This window comes from Octopus sinensis, linkage group LG3 (genome assembly GCF_006345805.1).
Source record: "Octopus sinensis linkage group LG3, ASM634580v1, whole genome shotgun sequence".
In the NCBI taxonomy this organism is placed as follows: domain Eukaryota; kingdom Metazoa; phylum Mollusca; class Cephalopoda; order Octopoda; family Octopodidae; genus Octopus; species Octopus sinensis.
The window spans coordinates 10,436,174-10,459,347 of record NC_042999.1 but is presented as its reverse complement, the minus strand read 5'-3'; the positions used below and the strand labels follow the sequence as shown (position 1 = coordinate 10,459,347).

At 37.5% G+C, this 23,174-nt stretch overlaps 1 protein-coding gene across 2 annotated transcripts; it reads left to right on the top strand.

Moving 5' to 3' along the window:
• Positions 1–457: 457 nt before the first annotated feature.
• LOC115209176 lies at positions 458–16,307 on the top strand. 2 transcript variants are annotated; one of them, XM_036500846.1, is made up of 3 exons: positions 458–906; positions 11,714–12,033; positions 14,896–16,307. In XM_036500846.1, exons 2-3 carry the CDS (start codon positions 11,739–11,741, stop codon positions 15,489–15,491), a joined length of 891 nt encoding a protein of 296 aa, XP_036356739.1. In that variant the 5' UTR covers positions 458–906; positions 11,714–11,738; the 3' UTR covers positions 15,492–16,307. The 2 variants fall into 2 exon arrangements, with proteins under 2 accessions (XP_036356739.1, XP_036356738.1); XM_036500845.1 differs by lacking the exon at positions 458–906 and adding an exon at positions 3,641–3,958 and having other exon boundaries at positions 11,710–12,033.
• The last annotated feature ends 6,867 nt before the right edge of the window (positions 16,308–23,174 follow it).

Sequence of the window (23,174 nt, the reverse complement as noted above, 5' to 3'; positions counted from 1 at the left end):
TCTGTTTCTTAAACGAGGGACATATTCATACGGCACAGAATGTTTTCACCTCAATAGATGTCATTGATTGGTTGAAATTGCAGGAATTGAAGAAAAAAACAACAACAAATATCTTGCAAACTATAGAATTTTTTCAATAAAGCCAAGAGAAAAAGATGTTTTATAAACACATTCGACCAGTATACGAAGTTTAAAAGTGTTTAGTTACGTGGAAATTATTTTAAAAAATTGCCGGTCAAACCAAAAAGATGCACAAAGGATAAAAGTTAAGGCAATTATCCAATCCGTAGACCTACCAATTAAAAAACAATATTTCATTGATTTACGTCCACTTTCCTCTGCCGTCATGAGTGCTGCTGCAGCTCACTTTCATCTTGTTCGTTAGTGAGGCTCTGCATCCTAACATCATCCTCATCAATCCTGCCTACGTCTTCTTCGGTCTTCCAGTACCCCTTTCATCTAAGGTCTTGTATTCCTCCAGCTTATACTGCTGAGACCCTGTTCTCTCATCACAGTTGTGTTCTATATTTTGAGCAATCTGGCATCAAACATTCAGCAGAGAATGCTTGCCACATTCTTTCCAATCTTTCCCTCCATATTCGTGACCCGTTTCACTCCTGTAGACAGATATCGTTGCTCACAGCAATGGCTCCCTGAACTTTTTCTGTTCCCTCCATACTCTATGCCCTCACAATATCCACCTCTACAGCTCATTAACTCATCAGGGTAACAAACTACAATTAATTCTAACCTTGTGAATTATGAAATTAGGAATAACAGTCATCATCATCATCATTGTTTAATGTCCGTCTTCCATGCTAGCATGAAATTAGGAATAAAAAATTTTCAAGCCTTCCAAGTATATTGAGAGATTTTTCTTAAGCCTTAATAGTTTTAAAAATGCACACTTGGATCTCGGTACCCATTGTAGTGTACACTAGCACTATGACCCAGCAACACCGGGTCATAGTGATAGTGCATGCATATACAGCTGCGTGCGTGCGCACATACACGCGAGTACTGTCCTAATCTCCGACCAATCACATACAGCTAGCAAGCTTTCAATTGGCGTATCAAGTTTCAGGCATTTTGATTGGGTTTGGGATAGAAAATTCACAAAAATGTCACTTCTATTGATTTATTAATGGCTTTGCGGGGTGACTGGGGAAATGTAAAGATGAGCACGACCATCCTTGGACGGTTTTGAATGACCATAGAAAGTGCGAGCCCTCTAACTGAAAAATTGTGGATTTGTATAAAGGACACACACACACACACAGACAGACATTTTGCTGTTTATATATATTGAGATGTTTACAATCATTGTTCTAACGTGTCTAACATATCTAATGAGTCTACCGGTCAATTAAGCTTTTGCATTCTTGGGTCTTCTTGCAGCTAACTTTTCTAGCAAATATGAAATCCTTCTCTGTCGTCTACCCATAATCTCACAGTGCTCTTTACATACCCGTGGTTATAATTACTACCCAGTACATCCATTCCCTTTCTATTAACCAAATATGGTCGCTCGATATTAAGTAGTTGTCTTTTAGTTTCTGTTCAGCTGAGACTCATTTTCACTAAATTCATTTTTAGGCCTCTTGACCCTGCTTCCATGTATGGAAGTTTTCTTCTGTTCAGCTATGTCAATTAACTAAGTCACTGGGGCACAGGTGTTTCCATGGACAGCCAGTCTTCAAGGCGACAATGTTAAAGCAAAACACTATTAGTACCACAGATTTTAGTAAATTTACATATAAATAACCAGACTCAAATCTATTTGAGGGGTTGGTCTCAGGTTCAGCCCCAGTGTCATCATCATCATCATCTTTTAATGCCCATGGTCCATGCAAGCAAGTGGTCCAAGAACTGCATTGGGCTCCAATGCCTTTGGTATGGTTTTTACAGCTGGATGCTCTTCCTGATACCAACCACTCTACAGCATGGATTAGAGGCTTCTTTTTGTGCCACCAGCATTGATGGGGGTCACAGTGCAGCTTGTAAGACTACAAACCCTTAGAGAGTTTTGCTTTATGCTTGGAAATGAGGGGTTAAAGTATGAAGGAAGGGGCCAGAAGAGATCAAGTTTCTTACTGTAGAGGGAGCTAAACGTCTCCTCACATTTTAGAAGTGAAGATGGGTGGTTGTGATTGGGTGAAGCTAGGAAGGGGTAAAATTAGTGGTGATGAGGGATCTGGAAGGACGCTCAATGGTTCTTCTGTCCCCACTACTAAGTGGGGACAGAGGAACCAGGAGTGTGGGTGGGTCGAGGTTACATGAATGTATGGGAAATGTGTTAACGGATGAATTTAATGTCCATTTTCCATGCTGGTATGTGTTGGACTGCTGTGTGTGTGTGTTTAACAATATAAGGAATGATGAGCAAGTGTCACAGAATGGATGTAGTGGATGGGGGATAAGGGTGGAAGGGCTATCTGCTCCTCACCTGAGGGGGTGAGGAGCAGCTGGACAATAATGTTGACACGGTAGACATGTTGATTGGGGGGGGGGCACAGGAATAGCGGTTCTTTTGCACTTGTAAATTTACCATAGACTTCAACGGGTTTCCTAAGCCTTCAGTGCCATCTTGCTCTGCTTTAACTGTTCTGTTACCATATTTCAGGTGAAATAGACAGCCTTTATTTCAGTTAAGTTTGGAAATCCTGAAGAATTTAGTGAAATAATGTTGTCACTGTTAAGTTGATGGTCTGAACATCATCATCATCATCATCATCATCGTTTAACGTCCGTTTTCCATGCTGGCATGGGTTGGACGGTTCAACTGGGGCCTGGGAAGCCAGAAGGCTGCGAACATGAAATTTTGGTGGAGGGTTTTTAAGTTGGCTTATTTTAACACTGCATTTGTATTGTAGAAGGAAGAGTGTTTCAAGATGGTTTGGTGTCAAAAGAATCAAAAGGTGTGAAGTAAATCAGAAATGTAACAATTGTGGGACAAAGACCCAGCTTTTATTATCTTCAAATAGAACAGAGAGGATAATAAAACAATTCAGTTTGAAAAATAATGCAATAAATAATCAAATAGAATATCAAAAAAAAAAATCATAGAATATCAAATCAACTTTGTTGAAGCTGAATACAAAGTCTGTTTTGTTCTGGAATTTATTACAAAGAAGAAAACAACAAAACAAAAGAAAAAGCAAAACAAAGGCTTTGATAATGAGTTAAAGAAAAAATAGAAAAGTATCAATTGTATTTGAGACTATTTGGTTTCAAGAAGGCTTTCTTTTCAGTCAGCTTTGAACAGTAGAAGGCTGACATGGGGGTAACCGGATACTTGAATCAAAAAGTAAACACGAGAATCACAAGTGGTGTGTTTAGTCATGTGAGGAAGACAACGAATCAAGTGATTTCGGTGACAAAATCCATTCAATGTCTCACTGTTTCCTTTGTGTGTATGTGTGTGTGTTGTGCATGTGTGTTTGTGTGTGTGTATATCTGAAAGTGCATATATGTTCATACATACACACATACATATATATATATATATATATATATATATATATATATATATATATACATACATACATACATACATATATATATATATATATATATATATATATATATAATATATATATATATGTATGTATGTATATATAACATATGTGTGTATGTATGTATATGTGTGGTGTGTGTGTATAAAGTTTCAAAGAAGAATGTGTGATGATCTTTTAGAAAACAAACTAAGTATTTGTCATTGAAATAACAGATGCATAGGCATCCCTGCTCATCTTTAGATAAGGATTTAATATCGATAAAATATTCAAGACAAAAAGGAAATCCTGGACTTATTTAATCAACAAAAGAAATCTCAAATTTCTTGGAGAAAATAATTTTTTAATCATTTATTTATTTTTAACCAAAAAGTCAATCAATAATTGTCGAGATATGAATTATTTTCTCCTTTTTTCTCTGTTTTGTTTGTGTTTCCTCAAAGGTGAGTGTCACATTTTGTATTAGATTCAAAGCATTTTATATTTGACATAAATTCACCAGAAACTGAAGAATGTGTGTGTGTGTGTGTGTGTGTGTGTGTGTATGTGTGTGTGTGTCTGGTTAAGGTTATGCTTGTAAATATTTGCTAAAAGAGAGCTGGTACTTGTTTTTGCATGCACATAAACACATACATACACACATGCATGTTTGTATACATGCATATATACACATTTGTCTTGTCTTGTATTTTTACACATACACACATACAGTAATGAAATTACAGACGTGTTCTGTCATGATATGCACACCCACAAATACAAATTTATGCATACATACATACATACATACATACATACATACATACATACATACATACATACATACATACATACATACATACATACATATGTACATACATACATACATACATACATATGTACATACATATCATCATCAAACAACAATAATATATTTTGTTTAGGGCAGGAATAATTACCAACAAAGGAACATGTATCATACATCAAAATGAAGCTGGTCCTCTGTGGATCACATCCCTATTTCTCAACATAGTCACCGTTTCTCTCAATAGCAATGTTCCACCTTTGAATGAGAACATGTATCCCTGCCCTGTAAAATTCTGTTGACTGTTCTTTGAGCCACTTCTTCACTACAGTCGTCACTGGAATAATGTTTGCCTCTCAAACCTTCTTTCGTGGCGCCGAAGAGATGATAGTCTGAAGGCGCTAAATCTGGTGAGTGTGGAGGTAGTGAAGAAGTGGCTCAAAGAACAGTCAACAGAATTTTATGGGGTAGGGATACATGCTCTCATTCGAAGGTGGAACATCCCTATTGAGAGAAATGGTCCCTCTGTTGAGAAGTAGGGATGTGATCCAAAGAGGACCAGCTTCATTTTGATGTATGATACATGTTCCTGTGTTGGTAATTATACCTGTCCTATAATTACCTATTGGTAATTATACCAGTCAATTCAGATAACCAGAAACCCCCCAAAGTTATTTTGATTTAAACAAAAGAGCCTTACCACTTTGTGATTCTGCAAAGAACAAACTTTAATTTAAACCCCAGGGGACCACCCACCCACCCATCCATCTATCCACCCATCTGTTCGTCCATCCATCCATCCATCCATCCATCCATACCTACCTACATACATACATTTACATACGATTGTTTTCTGTTTCATTGTACAAACACATGCAAGTATATCATACATACACATACATTAGTGTATAGAGTCTAATGTATGTATATGTGGTCGCTTGGTTGTTGAATATTTAGTAGTTTCAGCCTAATTAGTATAACTGGTCAGGTGAAATTAGATGTAAAAGCTTATTATTGAGCACCTGAGCACTATATACAATAATTTCATAATTATTATCCTGGCTAACATAAAAATATACACACATACATACATACATATATATATATATATATATATATATATATATATACATACATATACATATATTCACACACACGTGTATGTATGTGTGTGTGTGTATATATATATATATATCAACATTAATAATAATAACTGAGACCAAACTGGTAAACATTTGGAATATTCCCTTACTATTTACAAATATATATATATACACACACACACAGACATATATATATATATATTATATGCATATATATATACACATACATATATATATATACACACACATATATATAGTAATAATTAATGAAGGAAACAAAAGTCAGATTTTGTTCTAGTCTTTAAAGACCAGTATGAAATCTATTTTCTGTTTCTTTCGTCAGTTATTATGATCTCAACTGACACTGAGGAATTCCTAACGTAGACCCAGTGGAAATATACCCCAACCATTGATGGCACCAGGCGGCCCAAAATGGTGAATGTGCTTTACACGGCATGCTAATTGACATATACCCATTAATCCCCAAAAATTATGCACACTCACACACACAACAGGCTACTTTCAGTTTCCGTCTATGAAATCCATTCACAAAATTTTGGTTGACCCAGAACTACAGTAGAAGACACTGGCCCCCGTCTACTGCACAGTGGGACTGAACTTGAAACCACATGGTTGGAAAATGTTTTTCACCACACACCCACCCAACACTTTAATAGACTCTTATTATTTTTATTTGATGTTTACAAATTATGATCAATAATTCCAGCGACCCACGTCCACCCATAAATATTTTATTGTAGGTGCACGTATGGCTGTGTGGTAAGAAGCTTGCTTCCCAACCACATGGCTCCAGGTTCAGTCCCACTGTGTGGCACCTTGGGCAAATGTCTTCTACTATAGACTCAGGCTAACTAAATCGTTGTGAGTGGATTTGGTAAACGGAAACTGAAAGAAGCCCGTCATCTGTGTGTGTGTGTGTGTGTGTGTTTGTTTTCCACACTGCTTTGACAACCAATGTTGGTGTGTTTACATCCCCAAAACTAAGCAGTTTGGTAAAGGAGACCTAAGAGAATAAGTACCAGGCTTAGAAACAAAAAAAGTTCTGTGGTTGATCCATTTGACTAAAAATTCTTGAAGGCAGTGCTACAGCATGGCCACAATCTAATGGCTGCCACAAGCAAAAGAAAAGTCCAGAAGCGGTCTACTAATGCAGTCATTTCACCTACTATTTCCAAAATGTAGCAAGCATGCCACATGGGACTCTTGTGATCCCACATGATTCTACTCGTTAATCATTAACAACATGCAGTAATTATTGTCTCTCCAAAACTACAATGTATAAACAATGAGTTGGTCCCTCATTTCCTGAAGGGATCCCAAAATGGCAAAGTTTCTGTTGAAGGCAAAACTGAAGAAGATTTACTACTCTAAGCTGGAAGTTCCACTTGCTAATGACTGGGGTGTTGGTTTGTTTATATCCCATTCTGAAGAATAAAAAGGAAGACTTTAGAAATGAGAGGTGTTATTTGAGTGACAGAACCAGAAAACTATGTGAGGGATAAGTTAAGTGGGATAGACAAACTAAAAACATAAACTATAAGGCTTCCCAAAAGCCACCCGACAGTAAATCAAAATTCCTTAAATACTCTCTGTAATTGTGTCCCTCAAGAAGGACTTCGGTTTGAACCATTTTCCTCAGGTTTCATATTCAGATGCTTTTATGAAATTCATTCAGTTTTTAAACATAAATAAATCTTGGAATTAAATGGGTTTCATTTAGTGTCAGCTGACTTTTGGCCAACCCTGTATATTATGAATGTGAGTTTGAGGGAGTTTATTGTTGCTGTTTTATAGCAGGGACAATATAAACTGAATAAGGGGTCGTTTGGAATCTGAAGGATTTGTTGTTTTGTGGTAGTGGGACCCCAGAGATTGGACACACTGGTTTGGTTGTCAGGAATTTATAAAAGAGGTGTGGAGAGAAAAGAATAAACAATGAAGATCAAATTACTTCAAAGCTTTCATCACAAACCTCAGACATCTTGTTGTAGTACAAAGCTAAGGACTGAAATAACAGGTGGCATGGTTATATACACTCTGCTCCAGTATACACACACACACACCGTCCCCACACAGTGTTACACCTGCATGCTTACACATATGCTCACACACGTATGCACTCAATCACACACACACACACGCATTCACCCATCCACATTCATACACACATACACTCAAACACCCACCCAACTACACACACACACACACAAGCACAACCCCTCGTCCCCCACACACACAAACTGAAATAAAGAAAGCTTTCTTGATTGTCTGAACAAGTGTTAGCTTTAAATTACAAAGGTTCGGTGGATTATCTTACCTGGAAAAGATTGAATTTCTCTCTCACAGGTCGATGACAATTTCTCTACTGTAGCACCACATTCATATCTGATCACCATTTCAATATTGAACCGAGGGGCCTCATTGTCAATAAATATATCTCATACAATGTTATTCTTTTCTACTCTGATTTATTTATTATTTATTTATTATTACCTGTTTAATTATCACTAAAGCCTTTCCCTTGTAGAGAATTTCGTATATCAACCATGCCACAACTTTCAAATAAAATACCTTTGTGGTTGGTTAAAAATATTTCAACCCTTTTGATACCTATTTCTTTACTACCCACAAGGGGCTAAACACAGAGAGGACAAACGGATTAAGTTGATTATATCATTCCCAGTGCGTAACTGGTACTTATTTAATCGACCCCGAAAGGATGAAAGGCAAAGTCGACCTTGGTGGAATTTGAACTCAGAACGTAGCGGCAGATGAAATACTGCAAAGCATTTCGCCTGGCATGCTAACGTTTCTGCCAGCTCACCACCTTTGATACCAATCTACCTGAGGTTGCCCTTGGGCCCATTATACAGACTCTGTGTTTTAAATTGATTCTTTCATAAAAATTTCAGGTTAATTCCAAACACCAGATTAACCCTTTGGCACTTAAGCAGACCATATCTGGGCCATGGATTTTATCTGTTTTACATACAAACTGGCCAGATCAGGCTCCTCAAACCTTCCCTACAATGTCATCCTAAAAATAAACAATCACATCATCGAAATCTTAAATTCATGAGATGAATCATGATTCATTCAAAACAATGTAAACAATTAAACATTACATTTGACGAGATAATCGGAATGTTCAAGGGTTAATAACGACATAAGGGATTTTACTAAATTCATCATCATCATCATCATCATCATCATCGTTTAACGTCCGCTTTCCATGCTAGCATGGGTTGGACGATTTTGACTGAGGGCTGGCGAACCAGATGGCTGCACCAGGCTCCAATCTTGATCTGGCAGAGTATCTACAGCTGGATGCCCTTCCTAATGCCAACCACTCCAAGAGTGTAGTGGGTGCTTTTACGTGCCACCATCACAGGTGCCAGTAAGGCGATGTTGGTAACATAAATAATTAAACATTACCTTTGACAAGATAATCTGAATGTCCAAGGGTTAATAACGACATAAGGGATTTTACTAAATTCTTCATTATTTCAAAATTAATTGAAACAAACTCGGTATATTTCAACAGAAACGTGTTGGAGAGACGTTAAGTGGAATAGCTGAACCTGAAGCAACTGACTTCAGGAAATGGTTTTGTGGGAGTTTATGGCTGTTTTATAGAAGCAGTTGTTTAATCCTTTAGCATTCCAGTTAATTCTGTCAAAAGTAATCCTTATTTTTTCACACTGTTTTGAATTAATCATGTATTATCTTGTAGTGATGAGATTTTGATTTTTATAATGACATTGTTGGGTAGGTGTAAGAAACTAGATCTGGCCAATTTGAGCCTAAAACAGGCAGAATATTTTGATGCTAAAGGAAGCTTAACTCTCTGACACTTTGAATTTACTAATTTGTAAAAGATCTATCAAATCTATGTTCTCTGCCCTCAGAAGTAAATCTAACCATTTCCAGCTGGTTGAAAATATTTTGTGCAGAATGTCATTCAAAAGTCTCAGCCTCATCCAGCCATCACAATTTGGATTTATTCCTAACTCCAGCTGCTGTAATCGAGTTTCTTGAGGACGTTACCCAAATCACTGATCGCGGATCCTGGGTGGATGTTGTTTACCAGGACTTTGCTAAGGCTTTTAACTCTGTGCCACACAAAAGACTTATGGTAAAGCTCTCTGCGTTGGGCATAAGAGATGAACTCTATAACTGGTTAAAGTCCTTTATTTTCGGCCCCAAAGAGGTTGTCACAGTTCTAGGACTGCACTCTTCGCCCTATGAGATGACATCTGGTGTACCACAGGGATCTGTTCTTGGCCCCCTTTTATTTGTTGCATATGTTAATGACATAGATGCCAACTTAAAGAATGCCACAGTGCTGAAATATGCAGATGACATCAAGCTGTACCTCGAAATAAAGAGGTCAGATCCTGTACACTATGGATCTCTATTGCAAGCAGATCTGGACGCAATGCAGCAGTGGATCATGGACTGGCAACTCAAGCCGGCTGTGGACAAATGTACCACCATGCATTTTGGGAGGAGAAACCCAGCGTCCACCTACTCCCTCCACAACACTAGTCTCAAAAAGTCTTCATGTGAACGTGACCTGGGTGTTATTGTCGACAGTGATTTGCTTTGGACAAAACACATTGCTAAAATTGTCAAGAAGGCTGAGGATGTCTTGGCATCACTCACCAAATCCTTTGTGAGCCACTCTCCGACTATCTATCTGCGGCTTTATATAGCTATGGTAAGACCTCAATTGGAATTTGCATCACCAGTCTGGAACCCCTATCTTGCCCAGGATATCAATCGTCTGGAAGCTGTTCAGCGACATGCAACCAAAAGAATACCCTCCATCAGGCATTTGCCATATTCTGAATGCTTTACTTCTCTGGGCATGGACACATTGAAACTCCGACGTCTGGCTGCTGACTTGGCAGACACCCATAAAATTATCAACCATCATACAAACAATAACTCTGAGCACCTTTTCAAACTCTACCCATGGATATATTTACAAAGTCAGAAAACAGTACAGCTCCATATGACTTTAGGAAACATTTTTTCACACTGAGAGTTGCTGAAGCATGGAACAAACTGCCGGCATCAGTTGTTAGTTGTCGGAGCACTGCATCCTTCAAAACGTCCATGCTTTCTGAGATTCGCCAACACTACACCTGATTTTCTCCCCTCCATACAGACACAAGCATGTATCTGACTCATACATTGTTCGCTTTCCAGACATTTGTACATTACTGCATATATTCTATACTCACTTTCTGACAAGTTGTGGTGCACCTGAGCACTATACAATAATTTCATTATTATTATTAAAATTCCTCACACAATCCTATCACAACTCAACAAACCATAAATGGTTTACTTGCAACTATTCTGCAACTATTCTAAGACCACGGTTGCAATACTTCCTGTACGAAATCATCCAACACCAACTGGATTCTTACAACGATGGTTCCTTCATCTCTGAACTCTTAGATATTTACCTCAGTAAACGAAGCCCACCTGAGGCACCCCACCACCTTCTTTCATTCTCTCCACTTTGTCTCACCTTATGGACCTTTCACTAAATTCTTCACTCAATTTCTCTGCCCCAGACTTGCCACCCTCTTAACCCTTTTGATATCTGAAACAGTTCCTGGTTCTTATGATATAAACTTGTTGCTTTATCATAATTTAAATTAAATTCTTCATCAAAATTTCCTGTTATGTCCCAAACGTTAATTTTTAAAATAATAAAGTTATTTTACTAAATTCTTTGTCCTTTTCAAAATTAATTGAAATAAAGGCAGTGAATCTCAGCAGAAATATGGCAACAAAACAGAGCCAGCCTTTTCAATATTAACCCGCTAGAGATCGTTCCTGGTTTTAATAATACAAAATTCCTGTTTTAAAGTGGTGTAAATTAAAACCTTCCATTATAATTTCATGTTCTATCATGTCCCAAACACCAGATTAATAATGGCAATTAAATGAAAGAAAGCCAGAGTATTTCAGCAGAAATATGTTAACTAAAAGGTTAAATTCTTGCCCCAAATTCCAACAGGTACCAGTCTTCAGAAGTTTGTACAAAACATCAAATTCTCCCACCAACTTGGAAAGGTTTCTTAGGTGTTATGACATTGTTCCTTTAATTTTGGTCAAATCATAAAAATACAACAAAATTCCTCAATGAAATGAAGGAAAGAATTTTCTTCTATAAAAAATATGAAAGATACAACAAAAACTAACATTTCTTGTAGATTAATAAGTTTCATAATTTCAAATAAATAATCTTTTTTTTCTTTTTCATCAGTTTTAGAGGTAGAAGGACAGATACAAATAATGATTACAGTGAAAGAATCTTCTGGAACTACCAACAACACACAATCTTTAAATTGTAAAATAACGAATTTAACAGACACACACTTGAAATGCGAACATATTTGGTGGGTGCAAGAAATAGACCAGAACACGCATGAAGAAGTGGTTTTGACCATTAGTAAACAACCTAAATTCCAAAATGGATATTTTTCAAGAATCGAAATAATTGACAGACATACAGCACAGGTTTTCAGCTGCAGAGCTTTGTGTAACTTGCAGACATTTACTGCCACCTGTCATCTTCCAGAGAAAAAAGGTAAAACAAGTTTATAAACAAAGAATAATAAAGATTAATAACCGTTTTGATACTAACTCATCTTGGAGTGACCGTGGTTTGATACTAACTCATCTTAGACTGACTGTGGTTTGATACTAACTCATCTTGGACTGACCGTGGTTTGATACTAACTCATCTTGGACTGACCGTGGTTTGATACTAACTCATCTTGGACTGACCGTGGTTTGATACTAACTATCTTGGACTGACCATGGTTTGATACTAACTCATCTTGGACTGACCGTGGTTTGATACTAACTCATCTTGGACTGACCGTGGTTTGATACTAACTATCTTGGACTGACCATGGTTTGATACTAACTCATCTTGGACTGACCGTGGTTTGATACTAACTATCTTGGACTGACCATGGTTTGATACTAACTCATCTTGGACTGACCGTGGTTTGATACTAACTCATCTTGGACTGACCATGTTTCTATGAAACATGCTTCTTGCAAGTGATCTAAATTAAAACCATCCTTCAAGATTTGAGGTTAATTTATGTTAATTTATGTTCTGAACAGCAGCTCAATAATAGTAAAGGTCTCACCAAGGTGAACATTGTTTTCACCCTTCTGGGGTCAGTGAATAAAATACCAGTACTTGGGTATTGATTCTTCTCTTCATCTTTGAGGCAGCAAGCTGGCAAAATCTTTAAAACAGTAGAAAGTGAGATGAAATAAATATCAGAGATGCTTCGCCCCATACAGAGAAACTGCAGGGGTTACTCAGAGGTTTGCTCTTGGAAATCCATTGCAATGCTGGAAACCCTTCCATTAGCGTCAACAGATATCTCAGGGTCACAAGCGTTTTGCCCCTTAGCCTGTGCCCTTCACCTGAGTGTGGCAGAATGGTTCCACTTAAAGTTTCTTTCCAACCATGGCCACCTTGAGCCAGTTTCTGCTGCTGGGCCTATTTCCTTGATGGCTTTCTTCAAAGAAAGAACTATTTTGCAGTATTCCTTCTGAGTTCAAATCCTGCCAAGGTCACCTCTGCCTTTCATCCTTATTGGGGGTCAATAAAATAAAATAGCAGTCAAGTACTGGGGTAGATGTAATTGATTAATCCCCTACCCTGAAAACTGTTGGTCTTACGCCAACATTTGAAACTACTACTACTACCACCACCACCACCACCACCACTACTACTACTACTACTACTACTACTACTACTACTACTACCACCACCACCACTACCACCACCACCACCACCACCACTACTACTACCACTACGACGATGATGATGACCACCACCACCACCATTACTGTTGCTACCGCTGCTACTGCTACTGCTGCTACAAGGGCAGTCGATGGCAGAATCAGTAAAACACTGGAAAAAACTGCTTTATGGCATTTAATTATTCTGTTTTATGGTTGAAGTTCAAATGTCGTCTGAGTCAATTTTTGTCTTTTACCCTTCTGGGGTCAATCAAATTTGTCCATTGAAGAATTGAAAGAAACCAACAAAACTTCTTTCACCAAATTTGTAGCTTTGAGCCAATGTTGGTACCTGTTGTTGCTGATGCTGTGATTATTATTATTATTATTAAGGTAGCAAGCTGGCAGACTCGTTAGCGTGCTGGACAAGATGCTTAGCAGCATTTCAGCTGTCTTTATGTTCTGGGTTCAAATTCTGTACCAGTTGTGTACTGGGGTTGATGTAATCCACTCGCCCCTTCCTCCAAAATTCCTAGCCTTGGACCAAAACTAGAAACCATTATTATTGCATCCACCTCAGTGAAGGTGGAGGTGTTGTTTTCAGTTGTGTCTGTTTGTCCATGGACAAGATATCTCAAGAACCGCCAGATGGATTTGGACAAATCTTTCAGGGATGTTTGGCCTCATGACTGGCATGAACTAATTAGATTTTGGAATTGATCTGGTACTAGACAAGGATTCTGGATTATTTATCCCGTTTCTTTACCTAATTTTTGAGAACGACCAGGTTCATTTTTATTATTCTCATTTGTGAGAGCAGTTGAGTTTATTTCAGAGATTCTCATTTCAAAAATCCTCTCTTACTAATCGTTGAGAGGACGTTGGTGTTGCTTTGGTGGAGTTTTCTGCTCTTTGAGTGCTCTTGCTATTATTATTATTATTATTAAGACAGGGAGCTGGCAAAATTGTTAGCACGCTGGACAAATACTTAACAGCATTTTTTTCTGCTCTTTACATTCTGGGTTAAAATTTCACTAAGTTCTTCTTTGCTTTGCATCCTTTCAGTGTCAACAAAATTAATAGCAGTTAAGCACGGGGTGGAGTGTCAGTGTAACCAACTTTTCTTCTCTCCTCCCAAACATTTTGGGCCTTGTGCCTGTAGTAGAAACTACTACTACTACTACTACTACTACTACTACTACTACTACTACTACTACTACTACTACTCAAAACCTATAACGTGCTAATATAATGAGGAGGTATGTTATCCTGAGGCTTGATGAGAACAAGTCTCCTCAAACCTCGAGCATCTTTCTTAGAATTTATGCAGAATACAGAATTGCACTTTTCTGCAGTTTGGCAATGCATGTCTTCCATCCCAGTATTCTTCAGCCTCTTAGATTGCAATTCGGATCTGGTGTTAAATGCACCAAATACCACAAGAACAATTTCCACTTTTCTCTTCCATAATTTTTTCCTCTTTGGCTAAGTCTTGGTATTTCTCAGTTTCTTTGGTATCCACTCTCTTATCAAAAGACTTTGCAAAACCCATGATTTTATACTGTTTTTCTCTTTTACTTCTGCTCTCTACAGTCATATTGTTTTTTGCTTTAATAATAATAATAATTATTATTATTATTATTTGTGTTTGTAGTCTCTAATATAGTTTCATTTGTTTCAGAGACATCAGTGGAATGCTCAACCCATTTCTTTGCCACGTCCAAAAAAATTGGTCAGATTCCGAATACAGAAACAGAATTGATTCACCTGAAGAGGGTTTTAAACATTTTGGTTTTCGCACTGTGTGTTTTAAGTATCATTATAATTCTGAATTTCATTAATTGTGTCTTCAAGAAGTTCCGCAAAAAGAAAGCAAAAAAATCTTCAGGAATGGAAGAAGATACGTCAGACGATGTTGATGATACAGAGAAAGATGAGTTGGAGACAAACAAATTGCTTGATGAGGAAGTGAAACCTGCCTATAAACCTCACACAAGACCAAGTATTTTGTTAAATGGACAATTGTTGTTTGAAGGTGACACACCATTTGCTAAAGTGACATACAAGTCTGATAAACCAGTGATTTCCTTTGTTGATAATACAACGGCCCTTCAAAACTGGGACCCTGGAGTCTCATGTTTTACTCTGGCACCCAGTGAAAGTGATTCTAATGAAGAATACATTGAAAAGAACACAGATTTGCTTGTCCCAGACAATGATTACTATGAAAGGGACCGTTCTGCATCATGTCCTGAGGTCCTCCAAAGCATTTTCTAAATCAAGTTTGAAGTGAGTGCTTGCTTCTTTTGTAACCCTTTTGGCACCAACTGAACCATTTTCGTTTCAATGATACAAACTTCCTGTTTTTAAAGTACACTAGATTTACATCTTTCCACCGAAATTTCATGTAATATTTCAAACACCAACATAATATGACAATTATTTTACAAAAAGTTCCTAGTTATAATCAAAATTTATTAAAACAAAGGCTGTGTATTTTAACAAAAGTATGCTGACAAAAGGGTTAAAACTATTTATTTAGGCATTATAAATACCTTATAGTGCTTACTGCCATCTTCCTATATTTTGGTTACCGATTTAGCATTTGGTACCATAAAATAAAAACACTCTTATTATCTGTAGTTATAAGTGGAGATTTGCAATCAGAGTATAAAAGCAGCATGTGAATGTGTGTGTGTGTGTGTGTGTGGTTGTTCTGTTAATAATGACAATGAAGAAGCTAAAAAGTTGAAAAAGATAACCGTTTCCAGAGAGTATGGTAGTTGCATGTTTTGTACAAAGCTAAATGGTGTGTACAGGTGACCCTTGGAGTACACGACTGATTAGGTCCATCGGTCAAGTGTAAATCAAAAACCATGTCAAAACAAGGGAGATAATATTTCTAATGTTAATAAGAAAAACACAGCTGAAACAGTTATTTATTCAAACAGATATAACACAACTATATAACAGCAGTAGCAGCTGAGTGGTAAGTAGCTTGTCTACCAACCACATGGTTCTGGGTTCAGTCCCACTGCGTGTCACCTTGGGCAAGTGTCTTCTACTATAGCCTTGGGCAGACCAAAGCCTTATGAGTGGATTTGGTAGACGGAAACTGAAAGAAGTCCGTCGTATATATATATATGTGTGTGTGTTTGTGTGTCTGTGTTTGTCCCCTTAGCATTGCATGAGAACCGATACTGGTTTGTTTACGTCCCCGTAACTTAGCGGTTCGGCAAAAGAGACCGATAGAATAAGTCCCGGGGTCGATTTGCTCGACTAAAGGCGGTGCTCCAGCATGGCCGCAGTCAAATGACTGAAACAAGTAAAGAGAGTATGTGCACACACAACACACACATCTGTGTACCATACCTGTTGTACATACACCACTGAAAGGCATGATGTTGTGGTTTTTGTCTGAGAGTGAATCTGTTCCTAGAGACATTGATTTAAAATCACCAAGAATTGCAGTGAGGTGAACATCATCCCGGCAGTTACTCACAAGAATGCCAGACACATTTTGACCTTCTTGGACGATGTGTACCTGCTTGTTACCTGCCCAAATGAAAATCCATTCCCCTCCAATGTATAAAGAACAAAGAAAAATGAGACATTCTCTGATGTTGCAGAAAGCTTGCCAGGCTGCAGAAAACTTGTCCACAATTAAAACAGCCTTAAATAAGTATATTATACTAAATGTATATACGTAACTGAAAGGCAAGATGCTGTAGCTTGGGCGTTGTAGTAATATTGGGTTTTATCTACTATCCAAAATAAAACTGTTTTTTTAGCTCCAATTGTTTCCACAGTGTTATTGATATTTATGTACGGTTAAAGTTATTCAATGTCCACTGATGGTTCTGGTTCTGACTTTTACTTCATTTTATTGGCATCACATGGCTGGGAAGCAAACTTCTTGGCTGCACATCCACATCTGCATCACACACGTTTGGGGGTATGTGTGACTGTGGGTACCTTTGTCTTCATATCATGAGGTATTTGTAAATGAGGATCATCGCCATACACCGTTGTTCATTTCCAATCTTCTATGGTAACCTGTCTGGCTGAGGGGGGAATTTTACCTTGCCCTGGAAGCAGGTGAAGGTTGGTGACAGGAACAGCATCCAGACTTTGAAAATCTGTGTCAGTGAATTCCATCCTATCCATTCAAGCAGGGCAAAGTGGACTTTAAAACAATGATGATGACAATTTAAGAGATGAGGAATTATGTACATTATTTACATTTGACGAATATTTGTCCTCATCTTGTTTGTTGTTAACACAATGTTTTGGCTGATATACTCTCCAGCCTTCATCAGGTGTCTCGGGAAAATTTCAAACCTCGGTTCTCATTCCTAAGGTATTTTTCGATGTTATTATTATTCCAGGCAGTAACTTGAATAATAATAATAATAATAATAATAATAATAATAACAACATTGAAAAATACCTTAGGAATGTGAATCCAGGTTCAAAATTTTCCCAAGACACCTGAAGACGGCTGGAGGGTATATCAGCCGAAATGTTGTGTTAACAACAAACAAGATGAGGACAAATATCCATCAAAGGTAAATAATGGACAATTCTTCTGTCAAAGATCCTATTTTCCCCATCTAAACAATCAATTTCAGAATTCTGAATTATCTTCTTAATCCAATATTGATGGCAACATTTCAAAATGAATTCATTTCTACACAATTATTTTTTAATGAAGTTAATACAAACTTAGAAAGAAACAAAGAAATAGTTTGTATATAAAAAAAGCACCATCCAGCTGTAGAAACACTGCCAGATCAGACTGGAGCCTAGTGCAGCCTCCCGGCTTCCCAGACCCCAGTCGAACTGTCCAACCCATGCTAGCATGTAAAACAGATGTTAAATGATGATGATGATGATGATGATGATAAATGTCTGAAATATAATTACTTTTTTTTTAGAAATATTGAATTTAAGTCAAAAGTTTCATAATATTTGCCCCAGTGCTAAGGTGGCAAGCTGGCAGAAACGTTAGCACACCAGGTGAAATGATTAGCAGTATTTCGTCTGTCTTTACCTTCTGAGTTCAAATTCTGCCAAGGTCGACTTTGCCTTTTATCCTTTTGGAGTCGATAAATTAAGTACCAGTTGTGTACTGGGTCGATCTAATTGCCTGGCCCCCTCCCCCAAAATTTCGGGCCTTGTTCCTAGAGAAGAAAAGAATATTTGCATAAGTGCTAGTTTGCGATGTGTATATCACATGACCAAAGCAGTTCAAGCCATGGGAGGGAGCTGCTGAGGTTTATAGTCTGATAGCATTTGGTGAGCAGACATGTGTATTGCTCCACTCTGTGATTTGAAAGCCACACAGATGAACGTGCAATGCTGTCTAGTTCAGGAACTTATGCTTTACAAGTTCAAAGTGGGTCACAATGCCACAGAAGCAACCAAAACCATTTGTTGTGTGAAAGGTGAAGGCACAGTCGATCATAGCATAGAAGCCAGACATTTTGTGTTGCAAGAACCTTGATGATCAGACAAAGTGAAATAGACCTAAAACTGTGGATTGCAAGGATGTGCTCCAAGCCACAGATGCAAATCTGGTGAGTTTGGCATCTCACTGATGTATGTCACTGTGTGACAATAAACACCCGGCATTGGTTAACAGAAAGCAAACTTTTCTGCAGCAAGACAACTCAAGACCTCATACCATTCCAACGACCCAACAAATTACCAGGAACTTGAGGGAATGGAAAGGATTCCCCACCCAGTATATAGTCTGAACCGAACTTCCTTGGATTAACACTTGTTCCAACTCGTGGCTCACATCCGGTGCTTGGGATGCTTCATCAAGGAAGAGGTGGAAGCCTCATTGATGCAGGAGTTCTTTGCTTCCAACGACAAGAACTGGTATCAACATGGCATCAAATAACTGGCACAAGTTGGTTTCAGACAGTAAAAGTCGATGGGCTTTACTTTGAATTCTAGACTGTTTTTGTTGCAACTTGATGAATAAAGCAAAGAAATTTCCAAAAACTGTAAAACTTTTGATTCAACATAATAACAAAGTGGTATTTTGTAAAAATATATTAAATATCAACAATAAAATATTTTATACTTAATATATTTTCTATTGAGATAATCCAAAGCTGTTGAATTACTGTATTAATCCATGTTTAATACCCATCTTGATTTGGCACCTAAATTGTCCTGAAAACCTTATAATCCAGGGATTATAGAACAATAAATAAACTACAATTGCCACCTTTGTGAAGAAGAGAGAAATTGCCATCTTCCTTCTCCATTCTTAGAAAAATCTTTTTAGAAAAGAAGCACTTTCTTTAGTGACAAACTGCTGCTTTGCATTTTTTAATTTTATTTTTCATTTATTTTCCTGCAAAAATCTGTGTTTTTATGAGGAATTTTCAATCTTCTGTACTTTTTTGAAGTACAACATCTGTTATTTAAATGTCTTTTGTTTATTTTTATTTTCCTGAAGAAATTTCAGAAGCATATCCTGCTTCAATTCCCTTGTTTCAGTACCTGATGGCAGAAAAAGCTTGGCAAATTAAAGTCTTTTAAGCCACAATAAAAGAAGATAAAAAAAATATATATAAAGCTTACATCTTTATGAAAAATGTTCTTTAAGAATGTAATCTCTAAATATTATTTTCATTTATTTGTGTGTCCATGCATAAAAGAATATTTTAGGAAAAAAAGTGTTTGCTAGATATGTGGAGATGTAAGAATGACAGACGAAGGTAAGAAAAAAAAAAACGCTGTACAATATATAAAGACATTTTTAACCCTTTTGTCAACAAACTTCTGTTGATACACACTTTCTTCATTTTAATTAATTTTGAAAATAACGAAGAATTTAGTAAAAAAGTTTAGTCATTTTAAAGCTTGTGTTTGGAACAGAAATTAAGATGAAATTTTGATTGAAGTTTTTAAATAAAAACCATTTTAAAGCAGGGAGTTTGTATCGTAGAACCAGGAGTGGTTTTAGGTGGGATGGAATCAAAAGGGTTAAAATTTGATACAAAATACAGAAATGTAAATAATTACACATAGACACACACAAGGATAGTACACCTACACACAGGTGATTAGCCATCAGCCAGGTAAGATCAGGGCATACACTCTGGTTTCTACTCCTGAATGTACCACAAGCATCTTTGGTGATGGTCATGGAAGAATACTCCCACTTTAACTGTGCATCTTCAGATAATGTATTTTTTCACCAACATTCAAATGTTCCAGAGAATTGGAGCCAATTCCCTCTTTAACCGGTATCAATGTCTCCTGCCTCTTCTTCCTTCTGTTTATTTAAAAGATCCATCAATTCCTTGTTGACTTAAGCCAGAGGATTGTGAAGTTCAAGAGTCCTGGGGAGGTGGGTTCTTCCTCATCTCTTGCCTTTTGCTTGAATTTGATTTTTCTTTTTTTGCTGTTCCAGACAATTTACCATTCCAATCTTCCATCATCACAAGACAATGCAGGGAGCAGTGGGTGGTGGTGGGTGTTTGCTACAGGTTGTGGCCCAAAGAAACACCTCAAGCTCCTGCTACTGAGGACAAGAGCTTTTTGGGGGCTGACCTTAAATCTGGGACCAGTAAAGCCGAGGAAACTAATTTCTGGGTCCTGCAGCTGTGTCTTGTTCGGCTTTGCTGGGCAGAAACTCCCTCAAGTGGCTCTTATTGTTACATAATCAGCACAACTGAGTTTTCTACCCAACCTGGTTAATCTAATTTCTTCCCTTTCAATCTCTTACAATGGGGTACAGCTCCAGAATAGCCTTGTAACCTTTAGGGGCTCATTGGGACTTGTATGTCCATACTAATCCCATATAACCCAATTGTGCATTACCTTTGCCCACCAAAGGTCTGTACCTGTGCGAAGAAGAGCCAAGGAGCAACATTATTCTCAATATCCCTGGCAGTGATTCTTGTATTTTTGCCATTCCATTCATGGCAGACCAACCAGAGGCCAGATGTGTGACACAGTAATCTCCCCTGTTGTTTCTCTTAAGGATGCACATGTTTGGTCTCACAGACCCAGCATAGGCTTCCATATGCCTGACATTGGGGCCAGAGCTTCTTCCCCATTGTTCTTTGAACCTTCAAAGATATGAAGATACATTATTTGAAAAACAGATGAAGTTTAGTGACGAGAAAGCATCCAGTTGTAGAACAATACCTCAATAATATAATCACGTGACCCATTCTAACATGGAAAAATGGATGCAAAAAGGAACAAATAAAACGTCCTTCCATTTTTGGTAAGATGGCAGTGAGTTATTTTGCTATTTGTTCACTAAACTCTGCTTGCGAAGACCAGTTGAGGCAAGTGAAATCAACTCGATTGCGGACCTGTTGAGGTACGTGAAATCAATCAAACTCCGTAACTGGCATCCGTTGCTAGTGGAGCGCTAAGAGTACCATACGAGTGAGATTGTTGCCAGAGCAACAAGCTGGCCTTCGCGCCGATGGCACATTAAACACACCATCCGAGCGTGATCATTACCTGCATCGCCTTACTAGCACTTGTGCTGGTGGCACGTGAAACATTTGAGCGAGGTCGTCGCCAGTGCCGCTGGACTGGCTCCTGTGCAGGTGGCACATAAAAAACACCATTTGGGCGTGGCCGTTGCCAGTACCACCAAACTGGCCCTCGTGCCCGTGGCACGTAAAAAGCACCCACTACACTCTCGGAGTGGTTGGCGTTAGGAAGGGCATCCAGCTGTAGAAACTCTGCCAGATCAACATTGGAGTCTGGTTCGCCAGACCTCAGTCAAATCGTCCAACCCATGCTAGCATGGAAAGCAGACGTTAAACGATGATGATGATATTCCTCAAGCAAGTTGGTGCAATCCTTCGTAAAACACCTCTTCAATGTCTCTTACCTTTCCCTAGAGACGACCCCTGTCCAATGCTTCTTTCTGGCTTGCCATGCTGGCAAAGCTGTTATTACCATTCGTGGACGAGTCAAATTGCAAAAGTGTCTCAAATTTCTTTTTTGCTTTCTTTTTTAAATCAGAAGAAAGCCTATTTTGGGAAACAGCCATAAATGCTGCTATCACAACCAAATTGATGGAGTCCAAGTTTAAATACTTTTAAAAGCTGCCACTAAAAAAAAAAAAATTTCAACAGGTAAAGGGTTTTTTCTCTCCACCCAAACAAGGTAATGGTAAAAAAAAAAAAAAAAAACAGCACAAAAATTATATTCCTTGTCTCTTTGTATTAGTTCCATAGAAGCACGGGAATGGCAATCAAATCTGCAAAATGATCTATTGTCATTTTTTTTCAGGAATTTACAAGCTTATAAAAAAAAACATATATTGCAAGTCTGCTTCCAATAATAATAATAATAATAATAATAATAATAAACATTTGGTGCTACTTTTACTTCAAAAGTATAGAAAATTACATTTTTCTTTTAATTATTTCTATTATTCATTTTGACAAATAAAAAAAAACAGAAATAAATGAAGAAGAATTTGAAATTGTCCTAATTAATTATAAATGATATCACTGCATTTTATTATCAAAAAAAATATAATTGTTTCAAGAGAAAGCATTTGGGTTATCACAATTGGAGAGGAAAAAAAAATAAAGTGGTTGGCACTGAGAAGTTATTAAGTATTTTATGTTTATATTGAAGGAATTTAAAAGAAAAAAATAAAAGAACTGTAGAACTATACAAGAAATAATTCACTTATTAAAAAAAAACAAACAATCCAAAACTCTTCAAGCAATTCCCTCTAGGCCTTTTCCTTTCCACATGTGAACTGAATAAGGAATAATCAATCCATCTTGTAATTTGCAAAATAAAAAACATATCCATTAACCCTTTTGATATCAACCTGCCTGAGACAGCCCTGGTTCTATGACAGAAATTTCCTCTTTTAAAATTATCTCAAAATCTTCCATTAAAATTTCACTGTTAACCCTTTCTGATGAAATACACTGGATTTGTTTCAAT